The 23,018-nt window shown below is 54.7% G+C and overlaps 9 protein-coding genes across 9 annotated transcripts; all 9 read left to right on the top strand.

Moving 5' to 3' along the window:
* Window positions 1-211: 211 nt before the first annotated feature.
* LMJF_30_0750 (putative 4-methyl-5(beta-hydroxyethyl)-thiazole monophosphate synthesis protein) lies at window positions 212-802 on the top strand (the record flags this gene model as incomplete). The annotated part of the gene is made up of 1 exon (XM_001684616.1): window positions 212-802. The coding sequence occupies one exon, from the start codon at window positions 212-214 to the stop codon at window positions 800-802; it is 591 nt and encodes a 196-aa protein (XP_001684668.1).
* A 1,096-nt stretch (window positions 803-1,898) lies between these two features.
* On the top strand, window positions 1,899-5,072 carry LMJF_30_0760 (conserved hypothetical protein; the record flags this gene model as incomplete). Its single annotated transcript, XM_001684617.1, has 1 exon — window positions 1,899-5,072. One exon carries the CDS (start codon window positions 1,899-1,901, stop codon window positions 5,070-5,072), a length of 3,174 nt encoding a protein of 1,057 aa, XP_001684669.1.
* Window positions 5,073-6,111: 1,039 nt separating this feature from the next.
* Window positions 6,112-6,486, top strand: LMJF_30_0770 (conserved hypothetical protein; the record flags this gene model as incomplete). Its single annotated transcript, XM_001684618.1, has 1 exon — window positions 6,112-6,486. The coding sequence occupies one exon, from the start codon at window positions 6,112-6,114 to the stop codon at window positions 6,484-6,486; it is 375 nt and encodes a 124-aa protein (XP_001684670.1).
* A 759-nt stretch (window positions 6,487-7,245) lies between these two features.
* LMJF_30_0780 (putative mitochondrial oligo_U binding protein TBRGG1) lies at window positions 7,246-9,216 on the top strand (the record flags this gene model as incomplete). The annotated part of the gene is made up of 1 exon (XM_001684619.1): window positions 7,246-9,216. The coding sequence occupies one exon, from the start codon at window positions 7,246-7,248 to the stop codon at window positions 9,214-9,216; it is 1,971 nt and encodes a 656-aa protein (XP_001684671.1).
* Window positions 9,217-10,403: 1,187 nt separating this feature from the next.
* LMJF_30_0790 (conserved hypothetical protein) lies at window positions 10,404-11,675 on the top strand (the record flags this gene model as incomplete). The annotated part of the gene is made up of 1 exon (XM_001684620.1): window positions 10,404-11,675. One exon carries the CDS (start codon window positions 10,404-10,406, stop codon window positions 11,673-11,675), a length of 1,272 nt encoding a protein of 423 aa, XP_001684672.1.
* A 2,022-nt stretch (window positions 11,676-13,697) lies between these two features.
* On the top strand, window positions 13,698-15,230 carry LMJF_30_0800 (putative serine-threonine kinase; the record flags this gene model as incomplete). Its single annotated transcript, XM_001684621.1, has 1 exon — window positions 13,698-15,230. The coding sequence occupies one exon, from the start codon at window positions 13,698-13,700 to the stop codon at window positions 15,228-15,230; it is 1,533 nt and encodes a 510-aa protein (XP_001684673.1).
* Window positions 15,231-18,928: 3,698 nt separating this feature from the next.
* LMJF_30_0805 (conserved hypothetical protein) lies at window positions 18,929-19,525 on the top strand (the record flags this gene model as incomplete). The annotated part of the gene is made up of 1 exon (XM_001684622.1): window positions 18,929-19,525. The coding sequence occupies one exon, from the start codon at window positions 18,929-18,931 to the stop codon at window positions 19,523-19,525; it is 597 nt and encodes a 198-aa protein (XP_001684674.1).
* A 602-nt stretch (window positions 19,526-20,127) lies between these two features.
* Window positions 20,128-20,877, top strand: LMJF_30_0808 (conserved hypothetical protein; the record flags this gene model as incomplete). The annotated part of the gene is made up of 1 exon (XM_001684623.1): window positions 20,128-20,877. The coding sequence occupies one exon, from the start codon at window positions 20,128-20,130 to the stop codon at window positions 20,875-20,877; it is 750 nt and encodes a 249-aa protein (XP_001684675.1).
* Window positions 20,878-22,147: 1,270 nt separating this feature from the next.
* On the top strand, window positions 22,148-22,900 carry LMJF_30_0810 (conserved hypothetical protein; the record flags this gene model as incomplete). Its single annotated transcript, XM_001684624.1, has 1 exon — window positions 22,148-22,900. The coding sequence occupies one exon, from the start codon at window positions 22,148-22,150 to the stop codon at window positions 22,898-22,900; it is 753 nt and encodes a 250-aa protein (XP_001684676.1).
* Between the last annotated feature and the right edge of the window lie 118 nt (window positions 22,901-23,018).

Consider the following 23,018-nt stretch of genomic DNA (forward strand, 5'->3'; position numbering starts at 1 on the left):
CTTTTCTTCAGTGGCGGTATGTCGGCTCGTAATGCGGGCAGGCTGGTGGGCCCATCCTATGGGCTCACTCGCCAGTTTCTCGAGGCTCTTCCGCTCACTGTCTGCGCTTTCCAATATGGCTTTTGCTTTCTCTCTCTCGTCAGGCTCCTCTGGCGCTTTCGAGACATTCATCTTTCACTTTGACCGGTATAGTCACTCGTAACCAAGCACCATGCATGTTCTTGTCGTCGCGGCTGATCACTCCGAGGACATCGAGCTGATCAGTATTACTGACGTCCTCTCTCGCGCTGCCATCAAGGTAACACTCGCTTCTGTGATGGAGTCAAAGTCCATTACGCTGGCGCACGGAGTGAATGTGATGTGTGATGCTCTGATTGGAGAAGTCTCTGGAGTCGAATACGACGCGGTACTCCTTCCCGGCGGCATGCCAGGAGCCGTCCATCTCGGCAACAGCGAAGCGCTGAAGAAGATTCTGCAGAATGCTCGGGCGGGTAAAAAACTGTACGGCGGAATCTGCGCTGCTCCCGCCGTCGCCCTTGCTCCTATGGGACTGCTGGAGGGTGTGGATACCGTCACTTGCTACCCCGGCTTTGAGGATAAGCTGCCCTCTTCTGTCAAGCACTCCACGAAAGCTGTTGTGAAGTCAGAGAACTGTCTCACCAGCCGCGGCCCCGGCACCGCCATTTACTTTGCGCTCGCCGTTGTTTCGATCCTCAAGTCACCTGATCTGGCTGAGAGGCTCGCCAAGGCCATGCTTGTGGATCACAGCAACGAGATGAACGACGTGCGCGCCATCAAGTAAGCTTAGCAGTGGGGGAGGGGCCTCTAGGAGAATTTTTTTGTCTTTGAGGGCATCAACGGCGACTATCGTCAGCGAAAAGACAACGGCAAAATGCTCTCTTCCGATCTTTTCTTTATCCACTTCTTCTGTAGCTCCGTCCCTTTTCTCGGGCCCCAATTATTTAGGCTTGCGCGATCGTATTGGTCTCTGGTGCACCTGTTTCAGATATATATGTCTGACGATTTCAAGGTATCGAGCGACAGCTCGCCGAAGCCTTTCGCCGCCTTCGCTGTAACCCAATCAAAGCAAAAAGAAACCGTCACAGCGATGAAACGCTAAGAGAAGCTCGAGGTGAGCGCGCCTAGCGATGGCTTTGACGTCAGTAGGAAATGCTCGCCTTTGTGTGTTATCACTTCTGGACAGTGACCAATGGGATGCCATGCTCCGACTCCACTCGCACCGTTTTCTCTTGCGGCCTCCTTTTGATTATTTATAAGTTTGTGAGCTTTCGATTGCTTTTCTTCGCTTCCTCACGCCGCTTCCACACCACACAGCGAAGCTAGAACGAAGCAAAAGAGAAAAAGAACCATCTTTCACCTCATTTACTCACTCTTGATATTACTAAACGTACTGAACACTTTGAAGTGTTCTTCTTTACACCTGTATTGGTTCCGTGCTCCGCCATTCCTGCGCTAGCGCTCGCCTTGTTAATCCCCTTACAGCACCACGGTAAGGAGGGAGGCAAAGACGACTGGTGCGCGCGAAGGAAAGCAAAGGCAAAGAAAAGCATTGTTGGGTTCCCTACGAAGTCACATTCTCACGCCTCCGCTGAGCGGCATCACTTTGTCAGTCTGGAAAGTGATAAAAAGCGTCGACAAGGATGGAGGACATTTTCGATCAAATGGTGTGTGGCTCTCCCATGCAGCAGCTTAATCTCAAAGGAGTTGACACACCAGAGTACACCATCATATGTGCACAGGCACCAGATGCTGCAAGGCGTGTGGCCGTTCTGCAGAATCGTCTCCAAACATCCACGGAGAGTAGCGCTGCGCAGAACGTCACCTTGCTGCTGAGGACGTGTGTGAGCTCGCAGCTGTCGCCGGATGAGGTGGAGGAGATGGTGGAAAACGTGGTTAGAATCGCGCGGCAGCACGCCAACTGGCCCGAGTTTTCTCGCTGGGTGTGCGCGCTCATTCATCACTACTGCACGGACGACTTTACGGTGTCTCTCTTCTCTGAGTTTGAGGTGCCGAAGGTCGCCGCGGATGCCCTGCGCAACAATCCCCACGACAGCAGGAGTGTCCTCGCTGCTGCTACTCTCTTATCCCACTTCAACCTGTACGACATCGGAGACGGTATCACGCAGCTCACCAACGCGCTGCAGAACCACTGCAGTGATGCCACTATTGTCCGCATCGTGACTCGTACGCTAGCAGAGTTCACTTCTTACTACAAAGAACTTCCTGACCGGTTCCCGCGTGTAAGTCAGGAGTTCGTCGACGCGAAAGGCATCACTGTGCTGGAGGGAGTGCTGCACGAGCACATTAAAAACGAAGAAATCACCACGTACGTCGCGCGCATCGCTGCAAATGTTACCAGCTCTGGGGCGGCGAATATGGTCGACGCCGACTCTCCTGTCGTGATGTACTTGGCGGATGCGCTGGCTCGGTATCAGCAGTCTGAAATGCTGTGCGGCCACGTGCTGCGCGTGTTCAGCAACCTTCCGCGATCTCGGTATATTGACTGGGATTGTGTGTTGTCTCTCTTTAACAACACCAAGTCGGAATTGGTTGTCTTTGAGTGCATCCACTTTTTGTGCAGTGTCGCCATCAACGTGAAGGAGATGAAGGCGAAGATTTACACCACCGGCTGTGTGCCGCGCGTGCTGGAGATGATGCGCGTGTACCAAGGCAACGCCGCCATTCAAGAGGAGGTGTGCAGTCTCCTCTCGTACCTCTCGTTTGACTCAGAAACGATCACGACGAGCATCACGGAGTCGGGAGGCTTGCTGCTGGTACTGAACGCCATGCGAAAGTTCCCAGACAATGAGGACTTGCTCATGTCGGCATGTGCTGCACTGTCTGGGTTGACATTCAACAACCAGACTGGTCAGCAGGTCATTGTGGACAATGGCGGTGTCGCTCTGATTTTGGACTCCATGCGTCGCGGCAAAAAGGCGCGACTGCAAGAAAACGGATGCCTCGCTATTGGCACTATGTGCTGGAACAGTGATCTGAAGGCGGATGTGGTGCGACTGGGAGGCGTACAGGTGATTATGAAGGCCCTAGAGGAGCACTACACAAGCTCTGGCCTCGTGAAGAATGCGTGTCGCGCTCTTGCGCAAGTCGCATTCAACAGCGAGTGCTACCGCGATGAGATGAGCGCCAAAGGGGTGATCACCTTTATTATCCGCGGGATGGCGCAGCACCCGAACTACGACCGTGCACAAATGCATGGGTGCGTGGCCCTGTCGTACCTCTCGTGGACGAACGAGGACAACGCTGCTCAGATCACGGCGAACCACGGCTACAAGGTGGTTGTAGATGCAATGCGTAACCACCCCAGCAACCACGAGGTGCAGGAGCATGCGTGCCGTGCGCTGGCCAACATAAGCAATGTCTCCTTGACGGACTCCTTAGCGGCGTTGGAGCAAATTGTTGCCGCCATGCGTCGGCACGAGAACATCAGCGAGGTGCAGGAGGAGGCGTGCCGCGCAATTGTGACGCTGTCCCTAGTCTCGCCGTCAAACAAGGACCGGCTCTATCAGCTTTTCGGGGCGGATGCCGTAATCGCAGCGATGAAGCGCTTTCCGCAGATTCAACTGGTGCAGCAGGAGGCGTGCAACGCACTGGCTCACTTGGCGTACGAGCACACTGACCTCAATCGAGCTGTGACCCGTCTTGGCGGTGTCTCGCTGCTACTGGCGGCCATGCGCACCCACAAATCCAGTCCAAAGGTGCAACTCAACGCATGTGGCGGCCTCAGCGCACTTGCGTTTGACAACACAGTCGCACAGCAGCAAATTTTCGAGCTGGGTGGCGTACAATGTGTGACCCACGCCATGGACAACTTTGAGCGACTTCGGATGTTGGAGCTTGGGTGCTCTGTGCTAGGGACGCTTGCGTGGAACACGGAAATCAAGGAGCGGGTCGCTGTCGACGCCATTCCAGAGATTCTGAAAGCGATGCGCACACATAGCAACAACGCTCTTCTGCAGAAGTCGACCTGCCGTGCCATTTCTCAATTTGCCTTCAACTCTGAAAGCAATCGGCAGCTACTCGCCGACTATGGGGCGATTCCGCTGATTGTGAACGCAATGCGGGCGCACTTGACAACGGAGAAGTTAACTGTGCATGCACTCAAAGCTCTCACCTATCTATGTTGGGAGAACACACAGGTAGCCGAGACAATAATTAACGAGCGTATCGAGGAGGTCCTGCAGCGCATCATCGAGCACTACGAGCAGACGCACCGGGTTTACAACGAGGCTGTGCACCTTTCCAAGATTCTCTTTCGCAAGACGACTGGGAGCCCAAGCCCGAATTTGCGAATTGTGTCTCCACCCATTGTGTCACCAATGCCAATACAGCAAACGCCGTGGTTGCGATATGAGAATCCAGCGCCTCCCAGCCCGCCTCCTCAGGAGAACCCGGAGGACCATTTCTACTCGGCGCCATTGGACAGGCCGCAGGAAACGCCATACCACGACTACGTCCACCGTCGCGATGCTCCGGCAGACGACGACCGCGGGGGTTCGAGGAGCGGTAGGGGTGGTGGCCGTGGTCGCGGCGGCTCTCGTCGACGCGGTGGACCCCCAACCCGCGGTGGTGGTGGTGAGCGGGTCGGAGAGAGAGGGAGTGACAGAGGCGGTCGTCGCGGTGGCAGCGGAGGGGATGTTGCCGTAGCTGGTGGCAACGAAGGCCGTGGACGCGGCGGCGGTGGACATCATGAGGACGCGATGGAGAAGATGCTGGACGCGCGGTTCGGACGTCGGCCAAACTACCGCGGGCGTGACGAGGGGCGCAGTGCACCCAGAGATGCGACCGACTTATGGGACGACCCGGACCCGGACTCGTTCCACGGAAATCGCCACCTGGGGCAGATGAACTGGCAGCAGGCTGAGTTGACAGCGTCTCTCAACGCCGACATAGGTATCTACGACACCCTGGAGCCAGCCAGACGAGGAGGCGCCATGGATCACAACCTTCAGCGCGGCGGCAGAGGCGGTTTGAGGCGCTACAGCGGCTACCGCGGACGTGGTCGTGGCCGCGGTGCCCCGGCAAGTCAGTGAGATCGGCGACGACACAACGAATTGCTCCGGTTGCGTGTTTGCTTCTTTGTTTTCACTTCCTTTCCGTTTTTTTTTTGGTGTCTCGGTCACCTCATTTTCCTCAAACAAGGTGCGGTGCACATCAGGCTCCAAAAGCAAACAAAACCCCCCAAACGTAAAGGACACGGCACCGCACGGCACAAAAGAACTTGACACTACGGTACATTGCAGCAGCATAGCCGACAAGTGAACACACAGGCCTGCCGTTGCTTATTTTGACACTTCCTCACCACCTTTCATCTGTACACCACATACGTATCCTTTTTTTTTGCGTATGCGCGTGTGCCTCCGCGTGGACGTGGCCCTCTTGTCCTTCGGAACAGGAACAGCTGCCATCGAGTGATGTGGTGGTGAGAGTGGTCTAAGGTCAAGCTGGTAGACACCGAGGAGAAGCAGTCATGGTACTGGCATAATTTCCATGTTTGTGTGACACTGGTCCTCGGAGCTGTGCCAGCTTGGCCGATGTGGACACAAAGCAGAGAGCACCAGAGTCTCTTATACGGCTATTCATGCGGCCAACACCGAGGCGTGGTGGGCGCTTGCTGCAGAAGGGCGGGGTCTCTTGCGGTCACCTTCCTTTTGATGCGCTTTGTCTACTCTTTGTCCTTTCTGTTCTCGTGTCACTGCCTCGAGCAAGCTGGTCTTTTCTCTCCTCAGATATCCTGCCGTGAAACAAACAAACATTCCTATCTCGCAGACAAGTGCGACAGCCCCTCGACGGATCCTTGCTCATCATTGCTTTTACTGTGTGCATTGCGTTTCCAGGATTTAGTTCTCGATACAATATTGCTCTTTGCATTGCGTCTTTTGCGTGCCACCGCAGGGAGACACATTTGGCGAGTAGGAGTTCTATCGAACGTACGCACAAACTCACCTATCCACACACTCGTACACACAGAGGAAAATCGCTCGAGGAGGGGCTTCGATTGCCTCTGTATCTCAGTCAACGGCCACCACAGTGACAGCATCTCGCAACAGTGGAGGCTTGAAGCGGTAAAAGATGGATGCTCCAGAGTGGACGAAGGATGCACAGTCGATCCAAGGGGCGAAAGATTATGTTCGCCAAGCCAGCATTGTCGATTTCTATGAAATGATCTGTCGCAACATTTTTACCCACCACCCTGCTAATCTCACAGAGTTCTGTCTCCGCATAGTGAAGGACATTATGAACGGGACAGAGATCACTTCAGCAGCTGATTTCCAACCAAAGAGAATCGACGATAATAAGTACATGCGCGATATGGCCATGTGCAGCTTCTTAGATGGGTGGATTCTGGAGCTGCTTCGGGAACGCCCCGGTACCCACCTGGAGCGGATGGAGTTTCACAAGCGATACCTGGAGGGGCTTCAGAGTGAGTCGGACACAGGGAAATAGTCCACGAGTCGCATGGCTTCGGAATACACTCGTTACGATGCTCTGAAACACAGCGCCTGCAAAAAAAAAATACGCGCAAGTAGCACGTGTGGCCTCCTGCGCCAGTGCTTCTCATTGATCACTGCTGCTTTTATCATTGCCTGTCTACTGTTTTTGAGTTCTTGGGCCCTGCCCAAGTGTTCGTATGGGCGGTTTTAAACAAATCTACTTTTTTTCATGCTTCTTATTTTATTTTCAAAGACGTGCATGCTAGCGGATTTACTATGGGCACGGATACATTGCATTTTCTCTTTTTTTTGCCAAGAGTGCGTGGTTGGTAGCATCTTCTGCGAACTCGGAAACAGAAAGACTGACACAGGAGAACACGGCGGCCTTGCATCCCCCTCATCACCTGCGCGGCCATTCATCCCTGAGTGGTCTGCTCTTGGGACCCTTTTCCTCCAAATGGGGACCGCACCGATACTCCTTCCTCGCCACTTTCTCTCGCATGAGCCTGTCGTCACGACGTTTCCTCCAGAGTGGCGCGCACGGCGTTTGGAGGCCAATCACGTAATATGGTGTGCATGCACATCGATGTGCGGTAACAAACACCCACATGCACACACCAATGTATGCAACTCTTTCCACCCTTCTTGCGTACACGGCTCAAGCATGCAGATGTTTCTCTTTTCTTTGGCCTTCTCAACGTCTTCACAAGGGTACTCGCACCGTAGGTCGCATATCACAAGCCTAGAAAGGGAACGAGCTGCGAAGGATTAGATGCTGCAGCGGTGCGCGACACTGACCGGCGCGCCACTCCGGGCTCGGGGATACAGCACGGTGCTAGGCGCGTGTGCTGTGCTCCATCAGCGTGGGGGCTACGAAGGCCGCGGTGGTGGCCCTCGGTTCGGCTACGGTGACGGCGGTCCCCCTCCTGGCCAGCAGCATTATCAGCAGCAAGGAGGCGGGTACGGAAACCGCGACGATGTTTCGCGCAACCGCGGCGGCAGCGACCGTGGATACGAGAACCGCAACCAGAGCTATGAAAATCACCAGCAGCGCTACGTCGATCGCCCGCAAAGACGTGACAATGATCAGCAAGGGTACATCAATCGTCGACAGAACTACGATGATCGTAACCAGGGCTACGACGATCGCCAATCGGCACCGCGGCGTGGCAAGGAGCAGTACCTCACGCAGGATGCAGACAGGCTACTGAGAATGAAGCATGATTACAAGAAAGCAAAAGACACAAAGGAGCGCTTTGGGATTACAAAAGAGGCTCGGCGGCTTCTGCGTCGCACGCGCATCGACCCCTCCACCCAAGACGAGCGGTCTGTTGCCATCGTGATCAACTGCGCCGCCACCTTCTCTGTTCCAGCAAAGATGGAGGCGGTGGAGCAGGCGTTTCAATGGATGCGAAGCAACATCGGTGGCGTCTCACCTCAGAATGTAGCCCTTTTCGCGAACGCGTTGGGTCTCATCTCCCCCCCAGAGGCGAAGCAAGTGATGATCAGTGAGGTCATGCCGGCTGTGCAGTCTGTGATGCGCGAAATGGCACCCGTGGAAGTAGTTATGGTGCTGCAGGCACTTCAGCGCTTGGGAGTCGAGGAGAATGAAAAGCTGCAGGACGATCTCCTCTCCCATCTCGAGCCGTGTGTCTCCTCGATGCCGGTTCAGCAGTTGTCTACACTGGCGTCTGTCCTCCATCATCACTCAATGCAAACGCGAGACAATGCGAAGTGGAAGCAGATTGCACACGAGACGTTGGCACGCGCTCTTGCAGGGGTGGACGGGATACACTCACGGGAGGCCATCGTTCTTCTTTGCGCCGCACCGTTTTTGGACGCCTCCCAGAAGCAGATTGGCCAACTTCTCGCTCGCGTGACAGAAACTGTGCAGTTCCACACGGATGATCAGGTCGGGGAACTGATGAGCGCAATCCTCCACATTAGACAGCAGGTCAGTGAGCCGAGTGTCGAGTTGACGGCGGCTGTCGAGGAGCTTCACAGGGCACTGATGGCACGTTTGGAGAAGGTGAGCGCTTTTGTGGGAGCTAGAAGTGCGACGCGCATCTGGAACTACGCACACGCTTCCAACGTCGAGCTTCCCTCCGCGATTCAAGAGACCATGTGCGCTGCACTCATACAGCTCATGACATTCCGCACCATTCCATTCCGAGCATTGGCACGGCTGATGGCATCGCTATCCACACAGAAGCTGCCCTCCGCTGAAATTCTTACTGTCGTTGCGAACTGCAGTGTTGGAGTGCGACCGCCTCGGCCTGCAAAGGCGATTTCCCCCCAAGAGAGTGAGATGCCGGAGGATGGAACGGATCACGAGAGCATCCGCGCCGCGGCCTGCGAGGCGCTGTACAGTCGTCACTTTGGTACTCTCACTGAGCTGCGCATCAGCCTTGAAAACGCCTTTGCCAAGAACGATGTCCCTCCCAACGACGCTCTCGCCAAGACGCTGCCAGAGCATCTTCTCAAACATGCTGCAGAAGCTTCGCCGCGACAAATGCTGACGGCCGTTGTGGCCATTGCGCTAGCACCGGCCGATTGCCCGTATCGAAACAAGACTCACGATATGGCAGTGCGTGCCGCAGTACTTAAAGCGCTCGAGGACAACCCTAACAAGTTCAAGCCCGACTTGAGCCCTGAGCTTGTGGACTGGTTCGTGAGCAGTATCCCCGCCGATTCCGATTCAGCAGAGATAGTGGCGGCGGTGCAAAAGGCCACTGCGCCGTGATGTGCTCCCTTTGCCCTTCTCTGCTCTCCAGGATCTTAAAGGGAAACCGAAGGCTAGCAGGCTTTGTTTTTGTGCTGCCTTTTCCGTCCTCCTGGTGCTGGTCTACAGAGATTGTGCTGCAACAGTGCCGTGTGGCCTGTGCCCACTCACTGAGATGAAAACACCGATCGCGCAGTACAAGTTTGCGCCAGTAGAAGTTATGACGGCACCGTCCAAGTGAACGGCTCAGACTCAGAGGGCCGGCGGCTATCTGCTCCAGAGCTGCAGTGGGGAGCGGAGAGGAGGCACAGAGCTCAGAAAGCCCTCGGCTGCTGCGGGGATGACCTTTGTCGACCTTTTTTGTTGAAAACATCTTCACAATCAACATTCTTGCTCACCTTCTCTTGTAACATTTCCCTATCTTCATGCGCCTTGCCTGGGGAGAGGAGAGACCCGGCTTGCAGAACCGACGATGCTTTTTTCCGTATCCTCGGTGGCGACACTGGGGAGTAGGCAAAAAAGGGGCGGTGAGCAAGCACACACAGAACTGAGCTCTGATGAGTCGGGGTGCGTGGTGTGTAGGGCGCCAGTGGAGAGGGAAATGGAGCAGCTGGGATATGGTGGGCCTGGACTTGCATTTTTTCTTTCGTGGTTGCACTCAAGCGCTTTATCGGGAATCACTGCCGCAGCAGAGCTTCGGGTATCCCAGTACGATAAGCTGCACCATCTCTCTTCGCTTGTGCTCCTTGCCGCATCTTTTGGCGCGCGTGTGTTGTGTTTGTCGGTGACGGTCGGATTAGTCGAGGTCTGTGGAACTCGAGCGGCTGCGTCTTTGGAGCAGACTCGTCCGCGCCATCGTATCTTCTTCCTGTATTGCTCAAACGGGAACTTAGCGAAAAGAGCAATAACCTAATAGCTCTCCGGGTTCATTGTTGCCAACATGGCATCTCCCCATCTTTGTTGTCAACATCGACTTTCCAACAAGTTCGTGTGTGTCTCGATGTATGACATGCATGAGGCGAACTTCTCGCGCGCTTAGCGTGGCCCAGAATGGTCGCCAACCGATGCCTTCTGCGCGCTGGAGGGGTTGATGCGGAGGATGCCGTAGTCAGCAATTTTTTCGATTCCTTGGTATTTCTTCCTTCTGCCTTCATGATATTCAGCATGGGCCCACCTCCTTCGAAAGTACATTGCTGACTTTTTCTTCCATGTCCGGATTCTGGAGCTTTCGGGAATGCGGTTCCGGCTCTGCAGCCGCGGCGAATTCGGCGAGTGGACTACAGCAGCTTGATCTCGCCGTTACCCAGGTACTTCCTGTCGGCATGGAGTTCAAAAGGGCGACGCTATCAACTGCACAGGAGGGCGCACACACACGTTTCGGAAGGAAAGTGGCCCCGCATGTCGAGGCAGCTGAGTGGACTGGAGGGACGGATTGCGGACCCGCGAAAAAGCTGGCCCGGCAAGCTGTTCTTTCCTCAAGTCAGAGTATGTCGGTAGAGGCTAACGATGCCGCTGTAAAAGAAGGTTGGGTCAATGCGTACCTGGTGGACCGTGAAGAGGTCATGGATGCTGTCCAACGCAGTTGGTGGGAGACTCTAGATGTAGACGTACGACCGGGCCTACCGCTTTCCTCTGTATGCATAGCGCCTGCCAAGGTTGACACGCCGGACGCGGAAACGCTGGAACTCGTGCGGGAGTTTCTCTATCGTGCCTCCGGGAATGTCCCTGGCCGAGAAACTGCCCGATCGCGCGACAGCGCCTTCCTGAGGTGTGAAGTGCGCCTGAGCGAAAGGAAGGAGCAGCGGACCTGCCTCGACCGCTCACCAGCGTCAGAGGTGCAGATGAAATCGCGTAAAAATGCCAAGCACACCGACTCACGCAGCTTCCGCTCAACGGTGCCGCGTGGGCCATCACTCCATACTGAGCGACTTGCGCGTCTTCGTGAGCAAAGCACCTCTACCGCAGCGTTGCAACTTTCGGAGGGAGAAATGAGCAAGAGTAAGGCCGGCAGCTGCTATAGCCAAGATCACGGCGGAGTCGCAAAGGACACTACCGTGGTATCTCACGTGTCTTCGAGGCCCGAGGGCCAGGGCAGCTCTGAACACGAAGCGAACTTCGGCACAGGTACGGTTGCTCCTCTTGAGACGCAGAGTGAGTCGTTCTCGCCGTCCGCGGTCTTACAGGATGTCTTGCGCACGCATTCCAGGAGAGTTTCCCTTTCCTCGACCGCAGCTACGCGTATGGAGGTCATTCGACGTAGAGAGGAGCTTCTGCTCCTTCGACGCTACTTCGCATTGTGGTTGTCTGCCGCGGAGCAGCGACACATTAAGCAATGCGCCGCTTCGTATCACTGCTTCCTGATGCGGTGCATCAACGACACAATAGAACACACGACACCGCAAGTAAAGGAAGAAGAGAGTATATGTGCATATAGACACTGCGTCTCTGGATTGGCCAAGAGGCAGGGGAAACGTGCGTGACAGGGCTTCCGTATAGATTCACACAACCTTACATGGACCGCCAAACAAGCAGCTGCTGGTGCGATTTTTCTCTTGGCGCCAGCGCTTCATGGGCGTAGAACATAGAGGTGCAGGGCCCTACTCCACATGTGAGAGGAAAACAACAGAACAAACAGCAGCGGCGGCATAGAGAGAGGCAGAGGAAGCACACACCCATACAAGCAGCGAAACGCTCTTCTTCGGCTTGATCACGCGGATAAGTGGGGCATGTTTAAGACCTGAAGCTCATGCCGTACACGCGAGGGCCTAGCGGTGCTGTCTGGACAGTCAGAGCAGTCGTCTTGCCAAGGAGTCGCAGGACGGTGGTATCTCAGCCTCTTTTCCCCACCTGTTCACCGTGCCATCAAGCAAGGACAGCTGGAAACTCACTCACACTTGTTCTCCTATGTCACCCTTCAAACTCCTTTGTGCGTCCTTACGACTCGCTCCCCTACCTGGCCATCATGGACCGCTTTCATTTCTTGCTACTGCATTGCCTTGTGTGCGCACGTCGGACGCCTACAGCCGCAGAAAACAAAGCACACTTTCGCCTCCCCACGCGCACTCACTCCAAAAGAAAACGGATTCGCACTCGATTCACCATACCACTAATTTCCATTTGGTTTGTTTCTCTTAGATCTCTCTCTTTCCCTCCTCCAGAGCCCCTCTCGGTCTCTTCACTTTTATCATCCATTACCTCTCCACCTCTCGCCTCTTTCTCTCCTCACACCTTCGCCCGTTTCATCTATTCTGTGTAGGATTGTGTCGCGTACTCTTTGTTTCACCTGGAAGTGGCGCTGGAAAAAAAAAAGGTTCTGCATCAACGGAAACGACGACAAGAGCAGCGTCAGAGGCAACAGAACGAAAAACAAAGGAAAAGAAAACAGACGTTCCCATACACCTTTCCATCCATCGTTTTTCTCCCTTCCTTTTTATTGACGTGACTTTTTTTTTTAAACTGTTGTTTTGCCTCCGACGCATCTCATGGGTCTGCCCGCTCATCACCAAGCAGCACCGTTCTCGTTTCTTGCCTCCACTCGCACGAAACACTCCTTTGATCAAACCTCATATCTTTGCTCCCTCTTGTGTGTTGTGGTCAGCTCGCGTGGTTGCTCCTATTTCTTTTCTTTTTTTTTGTCTCGCTTCTCGACTCCGCTCGATTGTTACGGCAGCAGACGCCTTCAGCACCACCCTTCTCCCCTCCTTCCCTACCTGTTCTTCTGTTTCTTGTCACTCCCACTCTTCGCTTCCTCTCTCTGGGCTCTGCGCCTTTTCCGGCTTTCTTCTTTTCCGCTCTTCTTTTTTGTCCTTCACTCTGTTCGCTGTGTGTTGTCTAACCTGGACTCAACACCAGCAACACGATCCCTTACTCGCGCCCCTTCACACACACACACACACACACATACACACACACACACACACACACACACACACAGGCTCGACAAGAGAAATACAGCACCTCCATATTTCTTTTCGTCGTAGTCTTGTCGATTGTCTTCACTCTTCCTTTTCTGTGGGGAAGCACCAGCTGCGCACTTTCTTTTCTCTTTCTTACCCTTTCCCCCTTTTTTGCTAACTGCTTCTGTGTCGAAGGGTGCAGTGGCTTCTTTTCCTTACCGTTCGGTTCTCGTCTCTTCACTGGCACTCCTGAAGCTCCTTGCCCCCCCCCCCTCCCCCCACTGACACACAGACAATACAAAGAGATAGAGAAGCGCCTGGGAACCTGTGTCTGTGGCGACCTCTGGTACTATCGTTTTTTTTTTTGTGCGTGCCCTCGTGAGTTTTTGTGCGTGGGGCTCCCTTGGCTCGTTTTTGTTTGAGCTGGGTATCTGGGTCCGAGTCTCTGTTTCTCCCTTTTTCGGTGCACACAGCAGATTCCTCAACTTCGTAGTCAGGGCACCCTTCCCCTTCTCTCAACTGGCCAGACTGCGTACACGAAAGGGCGAGGAGCTCGACAGCCGGAAAGCACAGTAGGCACTCACACGGACACAGAGGATAAGAGGCATGAGTGGTTATTTGAAGGTGCTGTCTCCGGACGGTAGGTGGGAGACACGTTACATTGAGATCGACGATGCCAAGCTGCGCATTTGGAGGACAAAGGGGGACAAGGAATCCAGTGCAGCAGTGGTGAAGGAGCTGGACCTCAAGTGTGCCACCCTGCGCGAGGTTTCAGAGCCCAACACTTGGGCGGTGCAGCCGGAAAAGGCAGAGGCTACATACTTCCAAGCAGACGGAGAAGAACGAAAAACTGAGTGGATGGACACGCTGCGGCACTACAACTCGAGCAGCTCCGGGTCCGAGAAGGTGACGCTTAGGGATTTTGAAAAGAAATTCGTGCTAGGCAAAGGCTCCTATGGCAAGGTATTCATGGTAGTGAAGAAGGACACGGACAAGTGGTACGCTATGAAGGAGATGAGCGCGGAGAAGATGCGGCAGGCGGAGATAAAGGCGCCGTTTGCAGAGCGCATTATTTTGGAGGAGATCGACCATCCTTTTATCGTTCACCTTCACTACTCGTTCCAAGAGCAAGGAAACTTGTACATGATCCTCGACCTACTAGCAGGCGGCGAGCTCTTCACCTACATTGAGCAACACGCTCCACTCGACGAAGAGGTCGTCAAGTTTTACGCGGCCGAAGTAGCCCTGGCGCTTGGGTATCTGCACAGCCGCAACATTATTTATCGCGATTTGAAGCCGGAGAACGTCGTCTTTGACCGTGACGGGCACGCCTGTCTGACCGACTTTGGGCTCGCCAAGGCGAACGTGCACGAGCCGAACGCTGTCACGTACTGTGGCACGAACGAGTACCTGGCCCCAGAGTTGCTGAAGGGTGTGCCCCACGGCAAGGCGGTAGACTGGTGGTCCCTAGGGCTCATGATGTGTGAGATGCTTTTCAACGACCTCCCTTTTTACGACGAAAATCCGATGCAAATGCAGATGAAGATTTTGACGGAAGACGTTGCCTTCCCACCCCACATTCAGATCACTGAGGAGACAAAGGACTTGATTCGGTGCCTGCTGAACAAGAACCCCGAGCGCCGCCTGCAAACGTTGGAGGCGTTCAAGGCACATAAGTGCTTTTCAAACCTCGATTTCTGTCTTCTAGAGGCGCGCAAGCTCAAGGCGCCGATAACGCCCGATCCAAACCCGGCCCACAACTTCGCGAAGGAGTTTACGAGCGAGGTGATTGTCCAAAATGAGTCACCGTCGCAGGCAGTCGTTACGCTGGCCGGCTACACCTACGATAGAGACTTGTCAGAGCAGGAAAAGTCCCCGTCCCACTCTCCCACAATAGCAGAGGAGCTGCGGCAACGTAGAGCATCTAAGAAAAGACCTACCAACGGCAGTGATGCTGCCTCTCCTCCCGTGACAGGTGAAAATAGGACGTCGAACTCCAGCCCAGCTGGGGTGCCGATGAAGCAAGCTGCACCCGGCCCCGTGAAGAAAGTGGAGCACCACATACCCGCCAAGGTGGCGCCACAAGCCGCGCGGAAAAAGCTGACGGGGAACAAGAGCTTCGACAAGCCCACGAAGTAGCCGCAACGCGGTATTAAATGAAACGAGCTGATCACGCCTCTCTCTCTCTATCACCCGCGACGTGTTTGTTTACTGCCGCCAGTGTGCGTGCGAGCGGTGGGACGGGAAGGTACTAATACGGCGGCGCTGGTGGACCGATCTGGCCGCGCCAAATGGTAAGAAGTGATCACGAATGGGCGGAACAGTGAAACGGGGTCGGGCACGCAGTACTGGAAGACGTGGAGGGCGAGGTAATTCGATGTTGTTGAACGAATCAATAATCTTCGAAGACCATTCCCCCTATCGGAAAGAAGTGTGCTGGCTCGGTTCACCGTCGTCACTGCGACAGCGAACGACCTTTCCACGCTGTGTACCTTTGTGGGTTTATCTGCCATGGATTGACCTCTCTCCCTTGCTCTTTTCTCCCTCCTCACGCCTTTTCTTTTTCGTTTCTCTTGTGCGTCGTCTCTGGTTTCTGCTCTTGCTACTGCCCTGCCGCCCCCCTCCCCTGCGTACTTTTACCTCTCTTCTTGATCGCTGCTTCGCTCACGTCCTCTCTCTGCTTCTCGTCTGCCGCCACCCCTCCTCTGTCGGCTCTTCATCCTTGCCTCCGTTTCTCTCTTCTTTCGTTTAAGGGGCTCGCTCTCGTGCCTCCTTTCTCTTTCGCCGGTCTCGGCCGTTGGCCGTTGCTGCTCCTTCGCCTTTTGAGGGAGCGCAGTGCACACAAGAGAACCGTGGGCGAATGTTGTCAGGTGGTCGCACAATAGAAACGTGTTGGCGTGTGTGTGTGTGTGTGGTGGATGCACGAGTGCTTGTGTTAATGAGCAGCTGTTTATCGCTTTTGTGACCGCAGCACCAAGACTACGCACACAAACACACACACCCACACACTGGCCATTTTTAGAGACGCAGCTCCTCACAACCAAGAAAAAGAGAAAGCGCACACAGCCGCATCACAGGCCACAAAGACACTCTCAGTGAGTTCCGTCCCCCCACTTGTCTCTTTATCTTCCGGCTCTGGTTCCTCTCTCTCTTCAACTCCCCTCCATGTCAGCATGGGGCAGTCAAGCTTCTCCGGCTGCATCGTCACTTTCCCTCTTCTCACGGTCCATTCCTACGTGTTTTCCCTTCCTATTTTCATGTTCGTGTGTGTATGTGTGTGCTACACAGCGTCCCTTCTTCTGCCTTTGTTCTCGGTCTTGCCTTTCTACATGTTCTGTTTCTCACCGCCATTTTTTCCCGGTGGCGGAGGCGCTTCATGATTTGCTTGAGCACGCATCGTGAGCTAATGTGACTGCAGAGTGTGTAGGGCTTTGAACTCTTTTTCTTCTTACATTCGGTTATTTTTCTGCTCTGAGTCCTCATCCACCGACTGGATTGTACATGGCTTTTGCGGCTATAGTGCTTGTGTGTGTGTGTGTGTGTGTGGCGGCGCCGGTTGTGGATAGTTTGTTCTGGTGTGGTGTGCGCGTCCGACCATTTGGCGTTTTGTATGAGGTAAGGCACACCCGCTGATGAGCCGCTTGCGTGCGGGCGCTGGACGGCTTGCCTTGTACATTGCACCGTGTGTGTGTTTCTCTCGTGTGCCTATTTTGGTTTTCTACCTCTTCTCCCCGTGGCTTTGTTTTGCGCGTCTTCAGATCGTATTTCGTGCACCATACGCTTTGCCTTTTCCTCCGTTTTTTTTTCGCTCGCTCCCTTTTCTCGCACTCGTGTGACCAGAAAGGGGCGAGCTAGAGCTGGAGAGCTCGAAAGAGAGAGAACGGAAAGGAGAAAGAGATAGTCTTCATCCACGTAAACGTTCTCTCTATACATTTTTTGTTGTTTTACTGAAGTGTGCCAGCACTCTCCGCGCCATGCTTTTGCTGTCTTCTTCGTTTGATCCTCTTGCATGTTCGTCTCTTGTTTGCGGGATCACACTTCGGGCTTGGCTCGCATTTTAACACACTCTCCCTCTCTTTCACATTTGCCGCTGTCCACCTCTCTGCTAGCGGGAGCACAACGAACCCTTGTGAGGCGTCGGTGCCGCATCCAAAAGGACCGCAGGCAAGGGCTACAGGAGCGTCGGAAACACCGTCACTTTCACTGAGTGGAGAGCAGAAGGGCTTAGAGTCGCAGAAAACATTCTTGTTGCCGAGTGACCTTCGTGCTCCCCCACTGTCCTTCTGCTTTTCTCCGCATTCCTCTGTTGCTGCCACTGCAAGGGCAGGGAGTGAGGAGGGAGGCAAAAAGTCGAATAAAAGAGGCTTGCTCGCTGCTCTTGCATGTGTGCGTCTTTGCGTTGGTCGTTGTGCCTCTCTCTTTCGGATCGATTTCGTATAGGTGCGTGTGTGGTTGTGCGGGCACGTGGTCGTGTCTATGCGAGTTTGCTCCGCGTTGTGATTCACTACCTTTCTTCTCTGTGCGAATGTCTCTCCTTTTCGACCCGCTTTTTCATTCGCGTTTTCGCGAAGGTGAAAGGTGCGAGAGAGACCGCTACGCGGTGAAGGTAACATAGCAGTGATAGCATTGCACGACTCTCTGTGTGCCTTGCAAGCCTGTCTATCTGTCTCTACGTACGCGTTTGTATATGTGTCGTCAGGGATGCAAATCTGCCGGACAGCATCTCCCCTCTCTCTTTTCCTTTTCTCCCGCCTGTGAGTAAAGAAGAGCTCGTTTCTCGCTTCTCTCTTCTTTGTGCGTGTGGTGTGTGTGTCTACGTTTTTTTTCTTTGTTGTCATCCCTCTTTTTTGTTTTCCCTCGGCTTGTTCTCTCTGTGTGGGCTGTTCCTCTGCCTCTCTCTCCTTTCCCCCCTTTTCTGTGTAACCCATACCGACCAGAGGCACATTTTTGTCGTTTTCCCTCCTCCATTTTCGATATTTGGTGTCTCTTCCTTCGACACGTCTTACAATCCCACCTCATTCCACTTTTTCTTTGTATGAGCGTGTTCGTGTAGGCTTCTCCGTGTTTGCTTTCGCGACTGTAATGTGTGCGTGCAAGTGCGTACCCATGTTGGACCCGGCGTTTTCTCTCTCTCTCTATGTGTGTGTAACGACTACTCACTGTTCTCTCTTTGTGCTGTCAAAGAGAACGGCTTTCGGTGTTGCTCATGTGTGTTTTCCTCTCTCACGGTGTGCATAAGCAAGAGGGGATGGCGGCCCACTTGACAGTGTGCTCTGCTGCGGCAGTCTTGTAGTCTCCTCTTGTGCGCTTTTGCATTATTATTTGACTTGCTTTACTGTTCATCTCTCTTTCTGCGATTCCATTGCTGCGCCGACGCGTAGTTTGATCCCTGCGCAAGTCAAAGTACTGCACACTTCCCAACCCAGCGTTGTCCCTCGCTCATGAGCCGGTGCTCCCTTCGCTTGTGTTGTAAACGTCATGACGCACATACACACACGCACACAGAAGGATGTATATGATGGAGAGGTTGATAATGTGCCCCCTTTTTTCCGGCATCCGCGGCGATACTGTAGAGGTCCTTTGCTACCACTAAAGAGCACTCTGCTGCAGCTCAAGGTACCAAGTCCCTTGAGCTGCGACCTCATGCATTCCCTCTTTCTCTTGCACCTTGTTTTGAGGGCCCCGTCGTAGCGGATTGAATCTAACTTTCCCCCATACTGCTCTGCTCTGCTTTCCGGAGTCCCATGGCTCGGCTCTCGCGGTGTCGGTGTCGCCGTCTCAGCCTTTCCCGTATTCATTATCGCTTATGTGGCAGCCGGTATTGATCCTCGCGCGCCATGAAGCTTTTTTCTTACCAAAATCGCCTGTGCAGCACCCTGGTGCTTGCGCTGTGCTTGCTCTCCTGCGCTCTCGCTGCGTCATCGACGCCAGCCCCCACTGACTTCATCACTGTTGCCGGGAGAGTGCATGTGAGGAATGAGGTTGCGCAGTACGTCGTGGTGCGGGTAGTGGACGACAAGACGGGCGTTGTGGTACGCAGCGCTCCTCTAGATGCTACGCGCTCGGTTAGTTTTGCAAACATCGCCTCCTCAGCTGTGTCCCTCGAGGCCACCGTCGAGCTGCCGGACCACTTGTTCGAGCTAGACGCCTCTTCCTCTGTCCTCAAGAGCGCCGTTTCGACTTTAAGCTCCACCATTCCTGTGCAGCTGACAATCTCCACCATCAGCAGAGCGGAGGGTGCGGCGCGAAAGGCACCGACTCCTACCGCCGGTAGCAGCGGTGCGTCGGCTGTACTCGCGCTGATGGCGCTGGTGGCAGGGTGGTACAGCCGTCACAAGATTGTCAGCGTGCTGGACATGCCGAGCCTGAGGCTGCCAAAGCCGCGAAAGGTGATGTGCTCGTTCGCGTCCTCCAAGCGTGCCTCGATAAGATGATCGGTGTAGAGCGGGACCTGCAGGATGTTGGCAGGCGTCTGTTCGCGGAACTGTCCACGCGTCCCTGTCTCCACTTTCAGGCGATGAGCGACTTATGCTTGTAAGGTAATGCTGACGAAAAAAAAAACGACAACCAAGAGCGCAAGCCTTAACGGCGAGTGAATGGGAGAGAAGATAGCATTGTACCCATCCTCGCTGCGCGGGCGACACGAGTGAATCCTTTGCTCACAGAGCGAGACGAGAAAAGTTATGTGGGCAGTACACTGGACTCCGCGTCGCATCTTTTTATTTCGTCCGCGAATCGACAAAAAACCCACGCAACAAAAGGGGACGGCACGGGCGTCTCATTGCAGTCCCCCTCCCTTTACCCATGTGGCCCCTCTCATGCGTATACCCAGTAACATCGCGTTGCGCAGGCGTCTCGGTCAACTCGCGCTCTCTCTCTACATACCACCTCTCCTGATTTACCTACTATTCCACTTGGGTGTCTCTAGCAGGATGCGCAGGAGCATCTCAAGGGATCGCCGCACAGGACTGCGTGCGCGTTGCGAAGCAGCTTTATTTGCATTGCCTCTCAAGGCACATGCGCCACATCCACGACAATGAATTCTCACAACCGAAACATTGCCATTGTCAGCTCCGCCGCTTACGGTGCTGTGCTCTGCTGCGGCATGATCTTCTTCCTTCTCGACACCCGCGAGAAGCCCTTCTACATGCACCCATCCAAATCCGTTGCTGTGTTCTCCGTGTTCTGGTTCTCTTTTGCTCCATCGATCCTCTTTACTGGCGCGACGATCCCGTGGCTGTGCGCGGCGTGCGGCAGCGAAGTCGCCGTGCTAGTGTTCGCCATTGTACCAGGCTGCATCTTCGTACTGCTCGGGGTGGTTTGGCTCGTCGTGTATTTTTTCCACGAGCGTAACTCTTACTTCGTGGGGGTGCAGCACAACGCACTGTGGGGCGGCAACATGGCGAACCTGGAAGCCGCCATTGGCGGCTCCGCTGCTCGCCGCTATCTGTATACTGCTGCAGACCCTGCTATGGTAGATGGAGCCAAGGCTTTCAGGGTTGCCGACGGCGCGCTGCCTCACCCGTACGGTGCGTGGACGGCAAGTGTCAATGCCTTTGGGTTTGAGGACGTGGATACCGCGATCACACCGGCCTCGCAGTGGCGAGGTTACACCGCCAGCCACGAAAACAACATCCCGAGGGGCGCTGGAGGGCGGGCCGCTGACTGTGCGTCTTCTGCTAGCTGGTACAGGGGACCGCTAGTTCTTCCCACCCACTCCGTCGGTCAGTTGGGGCCCCCTTATCTTGTACAGGAGCGCAGCCTAGGAACTCACTATGTTGCCTAGAAGAGAGCTGCGCTAGAAGGTTCGCGCAGTGAGGTGCGTGGGCCTTTGCGCGTGTTTCCCAGCATGGAAGTTTACTAGATGTTTCACTTTTCGTGTCCTTAGATGAGAAGGTGCTTTCCCTGCTGAGGAGGTGGGTCGTAGGAGGGAGCAAGTCGGTGGTCGAGGGCCTGCAGGAGGGCGCTCCGTCTCAGCAGTGGTCACTCAGCGCGGCTCCCTCACACGTTCCTCCCCCTTTCTTTTTTTTTTCCTGCTTTCGTCTCTACATATACTTTTCGCGTTGCATGCAGCACAGAGGAGGAAAATGAGACGCCAGCTCGAGCCATCGAAAGGGTCAGTGCTGGAAGCTTTTTATTTGTTTCTGTGGGCACTCGTGAGCCTGTTGGAACCTCAACGCACACCGCGCCAAGCTGCAGTTTCGGTAGTCTTGCAGCAAGAGGGAAAGTGGGGAAGGAGAAATTGCTGAGGCGACTGAGGGGAAGGCACGGGGAAGGACACACTTTGTTCGTGTGCTTTACTGGATGTTGTCCAAGCAGAGTCAATCCGTGTTCCCCTCTTGCTATTTCTTGCGTTTTGCGACCGCTGCTCTATCCTCCTCTCAGCCACCCACAGATTGACTGACGAAGACGAAATTGCACACGCACACACACGCACACACACGCACACATCGATAGAGGAGCTCAAGTCAGCCTGCTGTCATGTTCAGCTGCCTTTACATCCCTGACCGCTCGTACCCCTCTTTGGTGGTACTTTTCAGCAGTGCGTCAATCTTATCTACACCTTCTCCCCGATTCCGCACCATTCGCTTCGCCCCCTCCTCCGTTTCTTCTTTGGCGCCCTTCTTCACTGGCTGTAATGGCTTTCCTGCCTGCCGTATGCCCATCATGCCTTTGTGCACCTTCCCCTTTCAAACTCTCCACCGTCTGGTGCACGTGATAAGTGAAGAAGAAAGGGAGGACCTGCCTGAGTGAGGCATCTGCTTTGATCTAGCACACACATCCATATTGCACCGTCACGCACGCACTGCAGGTTCCCTGCACAAGTGCCTCTTGGTATCGGAAAACAGGGTACACAGAGCCACGAGAGACGTGTTCGTGTTGTTTCTGCGCTCCTCGACACTATCTCTGCCTTCCTCGTACGGCCCGTTACAACGCCCCTTTTCCGCTGTCGGTGTCCCACGCTGGCCGCACTTGACGCGTCGTCGCGGCTGCTCTGCTCTTCCCCCGCACGTGACGCCTGCGGCGCTCTCCTCTTTACCACTCTTATAGCTCGAATGCCGAGCAAGGAGGCGTCGTCGCGCAACCTGCCGATCAGCGGCCGCGACACGAACGGTAAGACGTACCGCTCCACGGATGAAATGTGGAAAGCGGAGCTGACGGGCGACCTGTACGACCCCGAGAAGGGATGGTACGGCAAGGCACTCGAGTACTGGCGCACCGTTCCTGCGACGGTGAGCGGTGTGCTGGGCGGCATGGATCATGTCCATGACGTGGACATTGAAGGGTCTCGCAACTTCATTGCGAGCTTGCCAGGCCACGGAACAAGCCGTGCGTTGGACTGCGGCGCCGGCATTGGGAGGATTACGAAGAACTTGCTGACGAAACTGTACGCCACGACGGACTTGCTGGAGCCGGTGAAGCACATGCTGGAGGAGGCCAAAAGGGAGCTGGCCGGCATGCCCGTTGGCAAGTTCATTTTAGCGTCTATGGAGACGGCAACGCTTCCACCAAACACATACGACCTGATTGTGATCCAGTGGACCGCGATCTACCTCACCGACGCCGACTTTGTGAAGTTCTTCAAGCACTGTCAACAGGCCTTGACGCCGAACGGGTACATCTTTTTCAAGGAGAACTGCTCCACTGGTGACCGCTTCCTTGTGGATAAGGAGGACAGTAGCCTGACGCGGTCCGACATACACTACAAGCGACTCTTCAATGAGAGCGGGGTGCGAGTGGTGAAAGAAGCTTTCCAGGAGGAGTGGCCGACAGACTTGTTCCCTTTGAAGATGTACGCGCTCAAGTAGGAGCGGGCAGCAGGTGCATTCGTTTTCTCTTTTTTCCTCTGCTCCGCTCACGTCGAGCAGCCACCCCCCTTTCCCCTTTCGTTGAAGGGCTCGTGAATGTGGCCTTTTCATGAAACAG

Source organism: Leishmania major, chromosome 30 (assembly GCF_000002725.2).
Source record: "Leishmania major strain Friedlin complete genome, chromosome 30".
Taxonomy (NCBI): domain Eukaryota; phylum Euglenozoa; class Kinetoplastea; order Trypanosomatida; family Trypanosomatidae; genus Leishmania; species Leishmania major.